Consider the following 14,745-nt stretch of genomic DNA (forward strand, 5'->3'; position numbering starts at 1 on the left):
CTTGTTTACCACCAGGACACACTGCTGGGCCATGCTCAACTTGCTCTCTGGCAAGACCCCCAGGTCCTTCTCTGCAAAGCTGCTCCCTGGCCTGTATCATTGCAAGGGGCTATTCCTTCCTTCACGTTTGTCTTTGCCGAATTTTGTATGGTCCCTGTCACCCTGCTCCTCCAGCTCCCTGAATGGCAGTCCTACACTTGAGCACACCAGGTGGTCCTCCACAGTCATCTGGAAACTTGATGAGAGTGTACTCTGCTGCCTTCATCTAACCGATAAATATGTTAAAAAGACAGGTCCAAATACAGAGATGTTGCTTCGGTAATACAGCTAACACTGTATATAGGAATAAGCAAAGTAAACACACTCCCTTCTGGAACAAGGAAAGTGAATGATGCTGAGGTCACTGCACCCCAGCGATGTAATTCCGCTAAGTAGATTGGCCTTTGATTCTATTTTTCTACTCTTACCATCGTCCTTACATCTTTATCTAGTAAAGTACAGCGAGTGCAACATTCTCTCTTGTCACTAAATAGAACAGGCAAGTAATAACTATTTGTACGAGTTACTGAATACAATACATAGAAATAGGACATAAGTGGGAATGAACCAGTGCTACCTCAAGCTCCCATTGCATATCACTAGGTTTCTAATATCCAGCATCGTCATTGCCTGAGGTCTTGATGAAGTACAATTATTTTCTTATATGATGATACTAAATAATGTGCTTGTATATTAACACCTTGTAAGAACTAGAACCGTTCAAAAACTAACAACAAACACCTGAAGCATACGCTTAAGTTGACCTCAGGCAGTTTTACCCTATGTTGTGTGCAAAAGTAGTTTACAACATCAGCTAATCATTTCCACATGATCAGTAAAGCTATACGCAAGCACTGACAAGAACCTGCTGGCACTATTCTCCTAGCAGCATAATGAGACACCACATTTTGGTAATCACTTCAGAGTCAATATGTATGTATTATATATACACACACACTTAAAATATTTTTTTACCAATTAAATATAACCATTACTTTAGTGGCAATACACACAAGTCTGTGGACTATCTGCTGTAATTTACCTGCAGTGTGGGTTGAAAGTAGTGTCTGATGGGGGATGATCAACTAAAGTAGGAAGTCACATAAGTAAAAGATGAAGACGAGAAGAGAACCTCAATAGAACACTGGCATTTTTTTCTAAAAACTTTTTAGTTGTCATTAACACTTCTGAAAAGTTAGAGTCCAAAGTTCAAGGTAAAAGAGGAAAAGATGCACTTTTTCTTCCTGAAGCAATAAGGAAAAGCTAGTTTTGGCAGGTTTGGCTTTCCTAAGTGCATCATGCATAGTGATAATTTCTATAGCGTGTGTCGTACCGTTAGGAGTTGCATAGGAAAAGTGGGCCCCAGAAAACAGACAGATAATAGAGCTTGATGGTTAGACAATTCGTATTTGCAAATAAATTCTGCTTTGACTAGTGTGCATGGCAGAAGGTTGGAAGCATGGGTTGTATTTCATTGGTCCAACTGTCTATCCAAGATGTGGAGCAACAGCGAAACTCATATTTTCATCAAGTGATCCCAGATTTGCCCTGGTCTCCCTGAAAATGGAGTAAGTAGCATAGAGCTGTGCAGAAGGTTTAAATGCTTTGACTTTAGTATGAAGAGTCTTAGACATTGTGCTTATGTTGATAAACTACTAGATACAGGTCTGTGAGGAAACCATTGCCCTTGTTGAAAGATACAGACACTAGTCAGGCCTAAATGACCTTCCACAGTGACATCCGAGACATCGCGCAAACGCAATTCCAGAGCTCAGCCTCATTTACATCTCTATCAAGAAAATAAGTCTTTCCTATCATTTGGAAGCGAGCGCTACCAAAAATATAACTACTTCTACAAATGGTCTGATATGACAGGTTTGAGGCTCTGTCATTTATAGAGTCCTTGTTTGTTAAAATGGAATTTTAATAGTCCATCATCCTGCACTCCAATTTTTACCCTGCTTGGAGGAACTGCATAGCCCCAAAGTCATGTGAGTCAAAAAATGTCTTCGCCCAAGGTATGCATCTAAAATAAGATTTATTTTTTTTTTCTGTAACATTTTTATTAGTTGAGTATTATAAGGCTTTCTGATGTCAACACTGAATAGTATCAGAACATCAAAAACATATCAGAAAGATATATGCATTTAAGTTACTAAAACAAGAGCTTTTAATTACTGTATGTATCAATACATGCACAATGAATGTTTAAGTCACATCAACACTGTCCACTTAAAGGAAGTGCTATAAATATCACAAAACCTTAGAGGCTAGAAGAAGACTTGGTATATTTTATTAATCAACTAAAAGATAACTCAGCTGAATTGCAAGATTCGTTGTCTGCTCTAGATACCATAGCTCTTTTTCTGTAAAATTATGAAGATTGTCTGCTGCATGAGCCAAAAGTAATTTCTGGCTTTACTCCAGGGACTGAAGTGAAGTTGAGTAATTTTTAGACGACGAGATCAAACCCAGTTCTGCTACACAGTTAAACTGTCTGTTAAGTACATTCAGAAATTTCATGTCACCTGAAGGAGCAATCTTCAGGACACACACAGGAGGATGTAACTAAACAACACAAAGGCAATACATAGTTAAAAGGCAACGGACAAAGTTCAGTGCTTTTTTCTTGGTTTAGGGTAAAATGAATACTTGCTGCATTATATAGATGTAACTAGCTCGGTTTTAAACTATCATTATAAGATATAATCCAAAACAAACTTGTTGGGGAATCTTACTATCATAGAATAACAAGCTACAGTAAATTCAGATTTTTAATTATTTTTGGCATATTTTTCTTTACTGGTACTTGTATTTTCTAGCACACAGCATTGGAACGGTTTAGTGTGAAAAAGGTATTATGTCTTCATTCAGGAAGACTGGTGCTGTAATACAGATAAATGTTATTTACAAATTGAGAAATCATGATTTAATATTGTCAATGGAGGTTAAGCTGCATATGCTTCCACTCTGTTCTGACTTTTCCCGTGACACATCACCGTTTTGGAGGGCACAGAATACCTCGTAGGACTGGGGCTGTTACCTGAGCTTTATTTACAGCACAGCTTTAAATAGCCATGCCACATGAGGGCAGCGATCATTCAGAGGGTAATCAGAGAGACTGCTTACTCATGTGGGCTTGTACTAACATGTAAATATTCGGAGGAATGAGATTTCACCACATATTTCTTAAAGCAGCATGAGAAGTGCCATGATTTCAGAGTTTACTCACCCACACTGCATTTAGCTCCCACTGAGCTCACTTTTTAGTTTAATTTAGTTTCAGATGTCCAAATTAATCTCTTTCGTGACCAAGACAGAATGCTTACAGTTGACTGCTGCTGGAAGCACTGATCTGGATACAGGTTGTAGACCAGACCTTATGTTGCACCAAGAGAAGCGATGGATCTAAAGCCAGGCCCAGGAGACGTTTCAAAGTTTTTCTGATGCTGCAGCTCTCAGGAAAAAGAGCTACGGGTCAGAAATAGAGGTGCCCAGCTGGGAAACAGTGCTGCAGAAAAATAGGCTGAGTGGGTGAACACAGGTCACATTGGTGCTGTCTTCAGCAATGATATATACACTGGTGCTTTGGAGAATTTAGAAATCCCAGAGACCTGGGCTTCACCTGCCCAGGGACTCACCTGTCCATAAAGGAAGCTCCCTCTTAACTCCTGCAATTTTGTGACTGAAATCTTATATTCTTCGGAAGAGCAAACAGCTTTTGAATTCTTATTTCTTTTATCCTGGTGTAACTGTGGTATTTTGAAAGACACTGGTTTTTCTTGAGTCTTTGAGTTCTTGTACCTGCTTGAGTAACAGCCAACTTGTTTAAAGATTTATGAATTTCTCCTAAAATAAAACTCCAGTGCTTTAAACTTGCAGAAGCTTTATATCAATGACAACACAGGATCGTTACGTTACCCACAGTGTTTATCCTTTTTTGAAAAAAACTCCTCTGCTATTTTGAGAATCTTTTGATTGAAGATTCTAAATATATTTAGGAATCTATACTTCTGACACTTCTGACTTTGACTGTTTCTGATCAAGAAGGTTGTACACAATATAGAAGACTTTTTCAAGTCACCAGTTTTAGAATGTAAATATAGCCCCTGAATAGAGTTGGGCTTTTTTGGACAAGAACTACATTTGAATCAAACCTCCTAAATTCCTTGGGCATTTAGGTTTTAGCAGTTCTTGGTTTTAGCAGTTCTCAGGATTTAGCAGATCCTGAGTTCAGCATCTCAAGGGGGGGACACAGCAAGGGCCAGCCCCCTCCCTAGGATGGGGAAGCTGAGTGCAGTGACACAGGGAGCAGGGCAGAGGTCTCACCTGCCAGGGCCCGTCCTGCAGTACCTGAGCAAGGAGAGCAGGCATCCACCGCAGCGAGGCAGGTCTGAGCCTGCGCTAGGAACGCAACTCAGGGCCCAGTCCAGCAACAGCAAACAGACACATCTGCAATGAAAAGACGGGTCTGAGACCAAGCTAGGAAGCTGACCTGCAGGTCAGGGTTTGCAGCAAGGTACGGGTAAGGTGACAACAAAACAACCACCCAACAGACAGGCAGAGCTACAGCTGTGCTCAAACCAGGACTGGCAGCTCAGAGCTGAGCTTAGATGGGTCCCCTGGGCAGGGTGTGGGTGAGGACCCAGGCAAGGCTGGTCAGGGCTATTACAGCCCGTTGGTGCACTCAGCATATAAACACTTGCAATTTCTGGAGAAGTTCAGTTTTGCAGGGGAACTTACTTGCGCTGGGGACTCCTTAAAGAACATATACTAATGTATAGGCTTTATTTATTCATCAAGGTTGTTAATCTACTGCTCCTCTGACCTCAGATTTTCTTCAAGGTATTGTATGATATCTGGACCAATTGTACTTATCAAACTTCCAACAGATAATCCATCAGGTGTGCAACCCTGTTTTTTTGCTGGTTCTTTAGCTGCATTATTCTTCCTAGACTGTAATACACAGGACTTCCTAGCTATGTGTGGTAACCTCTCCCATCAACCTGAAACGTCTGTTTTTAACAAAACTCTGGAACTGGTTCTTTAGTCTTGAAAGAAAGAAGCACCTTAGTATAACTCGACACCAACCACGTACTAACTCACACCCTCTGGGGGCTGAACAGCTTCCACTCCTTTTAGCAGAGAGCTGATGAATACAGTACCTGAAGAATTGCCTTGTATGAGGTTTTGTAAGCTGTTGCAGCTTGTCAAAGAGAGAAGACTTTCAGAATTATTTTAAGGCAGACTGAAAAAGTGTTCTCAAGGGGGAAACTCATAGGTAAAGGCCAAATGCCTAGACCTCCTGCCAAAGATGTCTTTGTATTAACTTTACTCTAGTTAAACAGCTTCTTTCAGAGCCAGTGATTACTTGACTTCTGGGAGTCTTGGAGGGAAGTTTTTATTAGGAACATGAAACTGATAATGGAGTTGGAACTACCCTTGTAGTTGGTTTTAATGGATGTTGTAGGACAGAAAAAACAAAAGCACTTCTCTTCCAGGGACTCCATTTTAATGCTTTTTGCTCATTTTTTTTCTAGGATCATGCTACAGGACAGCATTGACACTTTGGTATACTTAGCCACACACATTACCTGATACATTAGGTATGTATTCCATAAAAAATATTTTTTTTACATATTTATCCTGAATGAGGGGCAGCAGTATTTTCACATGCTGAAACAAGATTTCAGGGGCTCAGCATCACACTGCATGCATCATTTCTGCCCCTCTGCTCCACTCTGGGGAGACCCCCCTGCAGTGCTGAGTTCCAGCTCTGGGCTCCTCAGCACAGGACAGATATGGGGCTGCTGGAGCGGGGCCAGAGGGGGCACAGAAATGCTCCGAGGGCTGGAGCTCCTCTGCTGTGAGGCCGGGCTGGGAGAGCTGGGGTTGTTCAGCTGGAGAAGAGAAGGCTGCGGAGAGACCTTATTGCAGCCTTCCAGTGCTTAAAGGGGGACTAGAGGAAGGGTGGGGGCGACCTCTTTTGCAAGGCCTGTTGTGACAGGGCAAGGGGTGATGGTTTTAAACTAAAGGAGGGGAGATTTAGACTGGGTATAAGGGAAAAAATTTTTACACTGAGGGTGGTGAGACACTGGCCCAGGTTGCCCAGAGAGGTGGTTGATGCCCCATCCCTAGAGACATTCAAGGTCAGGTTGGACAGGGCTCTGAGCAACCTGGTCGCATTGAAGATGTCCCTGCCCACTGCAGGGGAGTTGGACTGGATGGGCTCTAAAGGCCCCTTCCACCATAAACCATTCTGTGATCATCACACATTCTTTTTCTTATAATGTGAATTGATGCTCGGTTATGGGAAGACATGCTATGTGTTAGGGTTTTCTTACGCAACACTGAAGAGGAAACTGATCTGCTGACAGAGGTTGCTTGGAGCTTGCTTTATGTTTTAGTCCCCTGAAAGGGGTTTTTGAGGCAAGGCTTTGCCCTGGAGAGCACGTGCTGGTGTTGAACTACACGTGATACAAAAGAGCATTGCATGTGTGCTGCTGCGATCATCTGTGCTGTGCCATGGCACTGTTCTTAAATGTAAACATGGACATGTACATTCCCTCTCTACAAGACTATGAGGGTCTGTTGTGCGTGTCAGAAGTGGAGCCAGTTGTAAACTACAGGCTGTGCTGCTGTAAAAGATCTGATAAGGTTTGAATTACGGTAGAAGGAATCTAAATTCAGAGCTGAAATTTTGATGTTTAAACGATGTTATCGTTTTGCAACTCTTCATTAAAATAATGCATTTGACAGATGTAATGTTGGCGAAACAGTAGGCATGTGCTTGCTGACCGTGCCCCAGTGGGGTCTGCGGGAGGGCTGGGGGGGCTGCCTGGGCTGCAGTGGCATCTGCGGGAGGTGTCTGGGGGGCCGTAGCGGGGGCTGCCGGGGGGCTGCCGGGGCTCAGCGGGCTCTGCAGGAGGTCTCGGGGGAGCGGGAGAGCTGCGGGGCCGCAGTGGGGGCTGCGGGGGGGCTGCTGGGGCTCAGCGGGCTCTGCGGGCGGCGGGGGGGCTGCGGGGCCGCGCTGGGGCCGGGCCGCGTCCCTCCCCGGCCCCTTCGCTGGGCGGGGGACAGCGGCGCGCCCCGTTCCCCATCGCAGAGCCCGAGGGCGCCGGACTCGGGCGCGGCAGCGGACGCCCCGCAGCGCCACCGGGGGGCTCCCGCCGGCCGCGCCCGCCGCCAGCCGTTGCCGGGGGCGGGCGCGTTCGGGAGGGAGGTGCCGGCTGCTGTGTGAGCGCCGGCCGGCAGAGCCGCGGCCGCGGGGCTGAGCTGGGAGCGGCCGGCGCTCCGGCCCGGCCCGTCCTGGCGGTGCCGCCCTCGCCCCGGGCATGGGAGCGGAGCGGGGCGGCCGGCGCGGAGCCGAGCTGCCGCGCGGCGCTGACCGGGCCGGGGGGCGGCCCCCGGGGAGCCCCCGGCCCATGGCCTTCATCATGATGAAGAAGAAGAAGTTCAAGTTTCGCGTGGAGCTGGAGCTGGACGAGCTCTCCTCCGTGCCCTTCGTCAACGGCATCCTCTTCTGCAAGGTGCGGCTGCTGGACGGGGGCAGCTTCAGCGGCGAGTCCTCCCGGTAGGTGCCTCCGGGGCTTGCGAGCCGAGCGGCCGCCGCTCGCCCACGGGCTCCGAGCCTCCGAAGAGCCGCGTCCCCGCCGCTGCCGCGCCCTCCGCCCGCCCCGCGGGGCCGCTCGGGGGCAAGGCCGGCTCCCGGGGCGCGGCGGTCGGGGCTCAGGGCAGAGCCCGGCCGGGCTGCGGGCGTGCTGCCCGCCTTTCCCCTCGGGAAGGGAAGCGGGCGTGCAGAGCTCCCGCTCCGGCTCGCCACCGGCAGGCGAGCTGTCTCGCCCCGTCCGCCTTGCCAGTACCTGCGGCAACAGAGAACAGGCGTGGGAGTGTTTGTGGGCTCCTCGCCTGCGTGGCTGCTCGCTGCTTGGAGCAGTAACACTTCAGAATAAATACCTGTGCTCTTGAACACTGAATAAAAGGGGAAATGAGGGCACGAGTGGATGAGGGCTGTTGTAGAGAAAGCGGCCGCTTGTGCCATACCGCCTCGAGCTACGGAGCCTCCTCGTTATGGGTAACGGGAGGGGCAGAAATTTCTTGCCACCGAGTCTGAAGTCAGCGCTGTCCCGCGAACGCGAGTTGTACGACCTTAATGCTTTATGCTGTTGGGCGCTGGCGCACTGTGTTTCGTTCTGTGGATATTTGCTTGGAGAGTTAACGTAAACAGTTTCATGGAACAGCGTTCTCCGATCTCCTGTACGTATTTAGGTCGCGTGCATTACTGATGTTGTTCATGCTTAATTCTGCGGTGCAAGTACTGCAGGAGACAGGTGTCTCTTATTTTTTTCTCCTTTTCCTTTACTGCCTTCTGTACCTCAGCAATAGAGCCATCACCAGCTGTGACGGTGGCTTCCCGGTCCGCTGGTGGCGATGGGTAAACAGAGCGCAAGTGGGTTATTTTTTTCCAGGCAGAGGCAGAACCGTGTCGGTGGGAAGGGTGTGCTGTGGCTTCAGGTCTGGGGGGAGCACGCCACCCTCCCATTACACTTGCTCCTGTTGCTGGGGCTGTTACATTACTTTAATGTTATTGCAAAGAGAGTTGACTGAAAAACGTCTCATAGAATCCTGGAAGCAGACACAAATCAGGAACAAATCTATGAATATTTAGTTACTTTCTTATTAAAATACTGCTGTTACCGAGCTTGCTAAATTACCTGCTTTTTGATTCTGTAAATAGAATTAATCAAGGAGAATGAAGAGTATAAAAATGGAACTTTGGCCTAAACCCTCCTTATTTAACCATTCTGTTACACTAGCATGTATAATTGAAGGTTAATTCTTCTGTATGGTTGGAGGGTCTTCAAGTCATCAGTGTTCTGTTCCCATTTCATGTCTTCTTTTTTCTTCAGTGGTTTTCTTGCAAGCAACTTCTTCATGAGTAGTAGATGATGATGATGATTTTAGGCACTAATGTGCCATTGCTGTCCTAATGCAGCCCTTACTGCCTTGAAGTCATTTTCACAGGCTGACATACAGCTTCTGGACAGTGTCTCTATTCTAAAGGAGTTCATTTCAGCTGAGCTGGTGGTTTTGATACGTTACTGTGATCTTGGCCTTTTTTGCCTTGCCTGCTTATGATGCTAAAAGTTTGAAGTCATACATGTACATCTTTATGAATGTGAACAGCGTATTAGAGTGAGGGATGCATGACAGGAGGTAGCGCGTGTATGTACGAAGCAGCAGTGGAAATGTGACGATGTAAAAAATTGTGTTGAAATATTGTGTTGGAGTTAAAGAAGCTTTGAAATTCTCCCATTTTCTTTATCTGGGGGTGTGGCTTAAAAATGACAACAGCTGTGAAACATATGCTTGTATAGCAAAGTCCCTGGGAGTGTAACTGGCCCATTCCTGCTGGACTGAGAAGTGTTGAGGTATGCAGGTAGGAAGGTAAAGAATTCCTCTGCAGTCATCCTTCAGTGCCAATTATTTAGGGAGTGCCTTTGCTCTTGGCTTAAGAATTAACAGACAAATTTTCATAGTGGTGATTCAGCAAAGGTCTGAATAAATAAGGAAGAAATTAAGTTACCGTCAGAGTGGCAGCATTTCAAAATTTGTCAGTTGCAAACTTTTTTAATGGCTGTCATCTTATAGTTGCATGCATTTATTAGTTTCAGCGTGAGCTGGCAAAGGTATCCTTAAAGTAGTGATCTTTGGAGCAGTATAAAAAGTTTTAAGAACTCCAGTGTTTCATAAGGTGATACACAAACTCATCTCAAATGCTATATAATATGTGGGAAAACTGACCATGTCTTCTTAAGAGCTTTTATTTTTGTTACTGACTTAGGTCTAGTAAACTATAATTTTGGGGGGAGAAGTTACTGAGGATTAAGTTCTCAGGTTGGTACTGATACAAACCAATACTCTGCTGCCCTTGCCTTTTTTAAAAAAAGGAGTCCTATCAACAAGCTATAAACCAGCCTACCACTGCCATTTTCTTTTTAAAGCTTACTCATTGAGAAAGAAATGTCATCAAGACACAGGCCGGCCGTGTTGGAATAAAGGCCTGTATGTAGTGAGTTGTAATGAAAACAGATCCAAGCACTCTTTGTTTCATTGCTGTGTGGATCATGCCGTGTGAATGATTAAAGGCCTGATCCTGCAAGCTGTGGGGTACCTAGATCGTTCCTCTGAATGATGATGTGGGACAAAAAGAAGAAAGATGAAAGTTCAAGCTACTGGAAAATATTTTGTTTCACTTGTCAGATCTTTACTGAGAAGGAGATATGTAAGAAATATATGACACATTCATCGTCTGTGTCATTGGAGACTTGTCAGAGTCCGACTACTTTTCTGGCTGAGGCAGATGTGTGCCTGAAGTGTATAGAAATTCTGTGATCAGATAAAACCAACTTGTATAGCGCAGTATGTAGCAATCTGGTTGTTGTATAAGTATCAACCATGTTAACTGTTTATACACTGCTGTGGTTTTTTGTGTGTTTACGTAGTTTTTTAGAACACCAATTTGAAAACTTCTGTCTGAAACTTCCCTATGTGTATTTGTGAATATTTACTGTAGGAAAAGAAAATTCTGTATGATAATGCTTAATGCTTAATTGCCTGACAAAATACTCAACTTTTTAAAGCTATTTAGTACTTTCAAATAATAATTTGATCAAAGGACATTGAACATCCAAGTAGTAGCAGTGTTTAAACCCTGAGGAGAGGGGGGAAATGTCTGAGCCTGTGTGTGTAAGGACGGGACCCTGGAATTCTAGGGAGAACAAATAGCCTGTAAGCTTTAACTCTACAACATGGAAGACCTCGAAGGGAGTTGTGGGAGGGCTTTTTCGGTTGTTTTAGTAAACTGCGGGTCAGCCACAGTGTAATTCCTGGTGTCCCCTTTTTTGAAATTGCTTTCTGATATGGCTTCTGGATCTTTACAATAAGATTTTTAGATTTTTCTAACAAAGGGTGGATTTTCAGCAAATAGACTGTGGATGTGTGCAAAGTTATGGTAGCAAACCTCATTTTCGTTTAGAAAACTTTCTTGCTTAAGCCTGGATTCCCATGTGGAAGGGTGCCTCTGTACACTTCCATTCTTCCCTGGGCCAATTATAATAGGTATCTCTCTTTCAAACTGGATACGTTAATACAGGACTCTTGTGCAGATTCCAGGACGCTATGTATCTATGCACTGTCTGGTCATAAAATGTTGTGCACATAATGTCTATTGCACCATGAAAGGACAGAAGATTATTCCAGGGCAGAAATTACACCTATGAATATCTTGAACAGAAAAATACTATTTTAAGGTATAGACTTGACTAAATACTAAGCATATTTATTCAAGGCTAGTCCAACGCTGACATACATATACAGAAAGTACAGGCTGCCTGCAACTGCCCTCATCCTAATAGGCTGAAGAAATAATTGATGGGCCCCTAGGGTAGATAACTGCTCACAGGCTGAGTTGTTGCTCAACCAGCAGCATAAGAACAGACAGGGTGTGAGGAAATCAAAGAAGTTCTGGAAAGCAGAGGATCTTATTTCGTGAGGGTGTACTTTCAACACTGTACTGTATAGATTTAGGCTCAGCAGCTGTAAGCCTGGTGGTTTTATTTTTGAGCTCCATTTCTACCTGCACCCCACTCAAGGACCACTCGTGGGTGGTGTGTTCTTATGACTGCAGTCTTCAGTTTGGTCATGCTCCCCTGCCTTTTGAGATCTGATTTCTGACACTCCAGACTGTTTCTTTTAAAAAGCAACGTTCAAAACTAAAAAGCTGATTATGATTGGTACCTCTGTAGCAGATATAGATCGGGGCAGCTGAGAACAATAAGTTTTCCATCAAAACATTTTATTCTCAAAGAGATTCCAGGGAGGTTCTTTTATGTACAGCATGCTCTTGAGTCCTGAGAGGCAATCTCAGACATTTTGCATTACTTGCATGAATATATTAATATTCCTAATAGATATAGACTAGAATATGTAATTGTCTTCTGCATAAATTGATTTCTTATCTTCCAGATAATAAGTTGTTCTTACTTCTAGTGATGCTCGGCTACCTCATTCTCGACTGCCTAAAACTACATCTGGTTTTTGTGACTCCAGCAAGTCCATTTTCTGCCTCACTGGGCTCTTCAAATTGCTTTGCAACCATTGTTTTCCTGTTGCTGCTACTGCATTTGAAAGGGACAATTTCTCCTGATAGGAACACAGCTAACCCAGCTTTCTGTTTTTAAACAAAAGTACTTGTTAGAAAAACACACCTGTCACATGGAATTACTGTCCCTGTTGCTCTTGTCTTCCTGCATGATGTCTGAATCTTGTTGAGTCTTCAGAGTTGGTAGGGAATAATGCTACTTCTAACAGCGTTTCAGCTGTAACTGGACTTGCAGTTGGATAAACTGAAAGAAAGTAAGTTTTCAAAAGCTGTGAGGCAAACTGGCAGTGGGATAAAAATCCTGGCTTGCAGTGTTGTGGCTGTTCTTTTCAGATTCCCGAATGTCCGCTTAGTGTTTTCTCGGCTGTGAAGAGACTGTTGGTTGAGCAGCTTCCAGGCCCTGCCCCTCTCTGTAGAAAGGAAGAGGTAAGAAGGGGAAGTTCTCTATACAAATTATAACTTTTTCTTTTATATATATATAGTTTCTTTGTAGCTCTTCAGCCTTTCATTGATAGTTACAATAAAATGGGTTTAGACACAGGTTAAGAGAACACGCTTGAGGAAGGTAATGTGATGGTGTGGGTGTTCTGGGCAGGGCTGAAAGGGAAGAAACTAAGGCTAAAATATTAATGGGAGAGTTCACGTGTACAAGTGGAAGAGTAATGGTGTGGAAATGAGAGGGATAAAGAAATTAAATCTCTGAAATAGACTGGAGGAAAATCAAAGAATCAAAGGAGTAAAGAAAATAAAATCAGATCTGAAGGGAGCTGTCTTTGGGCTACAGTAGGAGATTAAGAAAATGTACAGACTGCATTTTGCATAGGATGTAACTGGTTATTGTAGTTACAAAAAGGGCTCACTCTTGTGAGACTTGTTACTGTAACTAACTACTGTAAGGTACAGCAGCAGTTAGCTTTTCAGGAACTTTGTACTGATAAGGGATGCCTGAGAGACATCTCTCAGAGAGGAGGGGGTGGGGAGAAAAGCGTTCATGCTTAATGTGCCTGGCTTGTGCAGAAGAACAGGTGCTTTGGTTTAAAAGAGCTGATGACGTTTTGGGTTTTTTCCTCCCCTGACCCCAGCACAGTACATGGAGCACAGTATTTTGGTGCTATAAACTTGCCATTTGCAAGCACCGTAGCACCGGATTGCCTTCATATTTGAAGGGCTATTTCTGTTCATGGAATAATTGAGGGTGGAGGGGCGTGCTAGATATCATGTAGTCCATCTTCCTGCTCAGAGCAAGACTAGCTTCAATTAGATCAGGAAGCTCAGAGCTATGTCCTGTCAACAGTAGAAAATCCGTAAGAACGGGGATTCCAGTCTTCATAGACAACCTGCCCCTCTGCTTCACCACTTTTATTGTAAACACTTTTTCCCTTATTTTATAGGAATTTCTCTTGTTATTTCTCTTCCTTTCTCCGCTCCCCATGAAGACACATCTGGCTCCATCTTCTCGCTAACTCAATAGGTGGCTGAAGATAGCAATTAGATCTTCCTTCACCTCTTCTGCAGATTGTAAGAATCCCACGTTCCTGAGTTCTCCTGCATCAGGTGCTTCATCCTCCTCAGCCCTGACTCCTGTCCCTCATCTCACACCCCCTGGACTTGCTTCTGTTTATCAGTGCCTTAGTTCTACTGAGAGGGCCCCAAAAACAGATGCAGTGCTGCAGATACAGCCTCAAAATGTTCAACAGAGCAGAACAATCACTTCCTTCGAACTGCTGGCTTCAGTCTTGCTACTGCAGTTTGCCCTTCACAGTGCGAATGCCCGTTTAGGTCTCTGCATTTGCTTGTAACCAGCAGTTTTTTGTAAGTAAAAGTATTCCAAAGCAGCTCTATTTCTGTGATGATCAGCTTATACACATTTCATAAGAAATATTTTGCCTGGAATGTTGCTAGTTAAAGGTCTAATCTGTTTATTGTGAGTAAAAACATGTGGAATTGAAAATGATTGCTCCATTAAAGTTTTGCATGTATTAACAGAAAATTAACTGTGGAGCTGTGAACTGTAAACAAGTAGAGCTCTTCCTGCAGAGCCAGCTGTTTGCTGGTTTGCTTAGTGAAGTTTGTGAAACATTGAAGCTGTGTTTGTAAATGACTGGTTTTTTTTCAGGTTATTTTGCAATGCTTAGGAAAAAATGTTTTTGTTGGAAAGATTGTAACTCCTTATATGACTCAGATGCGGAGGAAACACAGAATATTAAAGGAACAGTCAACTGTATCTCTTCCTGAATGTAAGAAATAAATTGAAGCTTTGCATAGGTTTATTACTACAGCGTGTACTTTGGAGATCACGCTCTGAGCTCTAACTTTGAGAAGCATCTTTCTATACAAAGACTAAATTCAGCATTCTGATTGCCAAATAACTAAATTTAGAGTTTGGTATTTGAAAAGTTATATTGAAAGTTTTTTGCTCCATTGTACCTCAACCATCTTTAAAGATGGTGAGGTTGGCATTGGTACATGCATGGGCAGCATGTGTGTTACAGGGACTAAATTGTGTATTAGATGCATAGAATACATTCGATTAAAATTGATAC

The 14,745-nt window shown here is 44.1% G+C and overlaps 1 protein-coding gene across 3 annotated transcripts in view; it reads left to right on the top strand.

Annotated features, from left to right (window-relative positions):
- The first annotated feature begins 7,221 nt into the window (after positions 1–7,221).
- Positions 7,222–14,745, top strand: part of EEIG2 (EEIG family member 2) — a 33,936-nt gene continuing 26,412 nt past the window's right edge. The window contains exon 1 of one of the 3 annotated variants that reach the window (XM_064455646.1): positions 7,222–7,612. In XM_064455646.1, coding sequence (XP_064311716.1) covers positions 7,374–7,612 — 239 coding nt within the window. In that variant the 5' untranslated portion in view covers positions 7,222–7,373. The remainder of the gene's footprint in view (positions 7,613–14,745) is intronic. The other 2 variants (XM_064455647.1, XM_064455645.1) reach the window with 2 other exon arrangements.

Source organism: Phalacrocorax carbo, chromosome 6 (assembly GCF_963921805.1).
Source record: "Phalacrocorax carbo chromosome 6, bPhaCar2.1, whole genome shotgun sequence".
NCBI classification, from domain to species: Eukaryota; Metazoa; Chordata; class Aves; order Suliformes; family Phalacrocoracidae; genus Phalacrocorax; species Phalacrocorax carbo.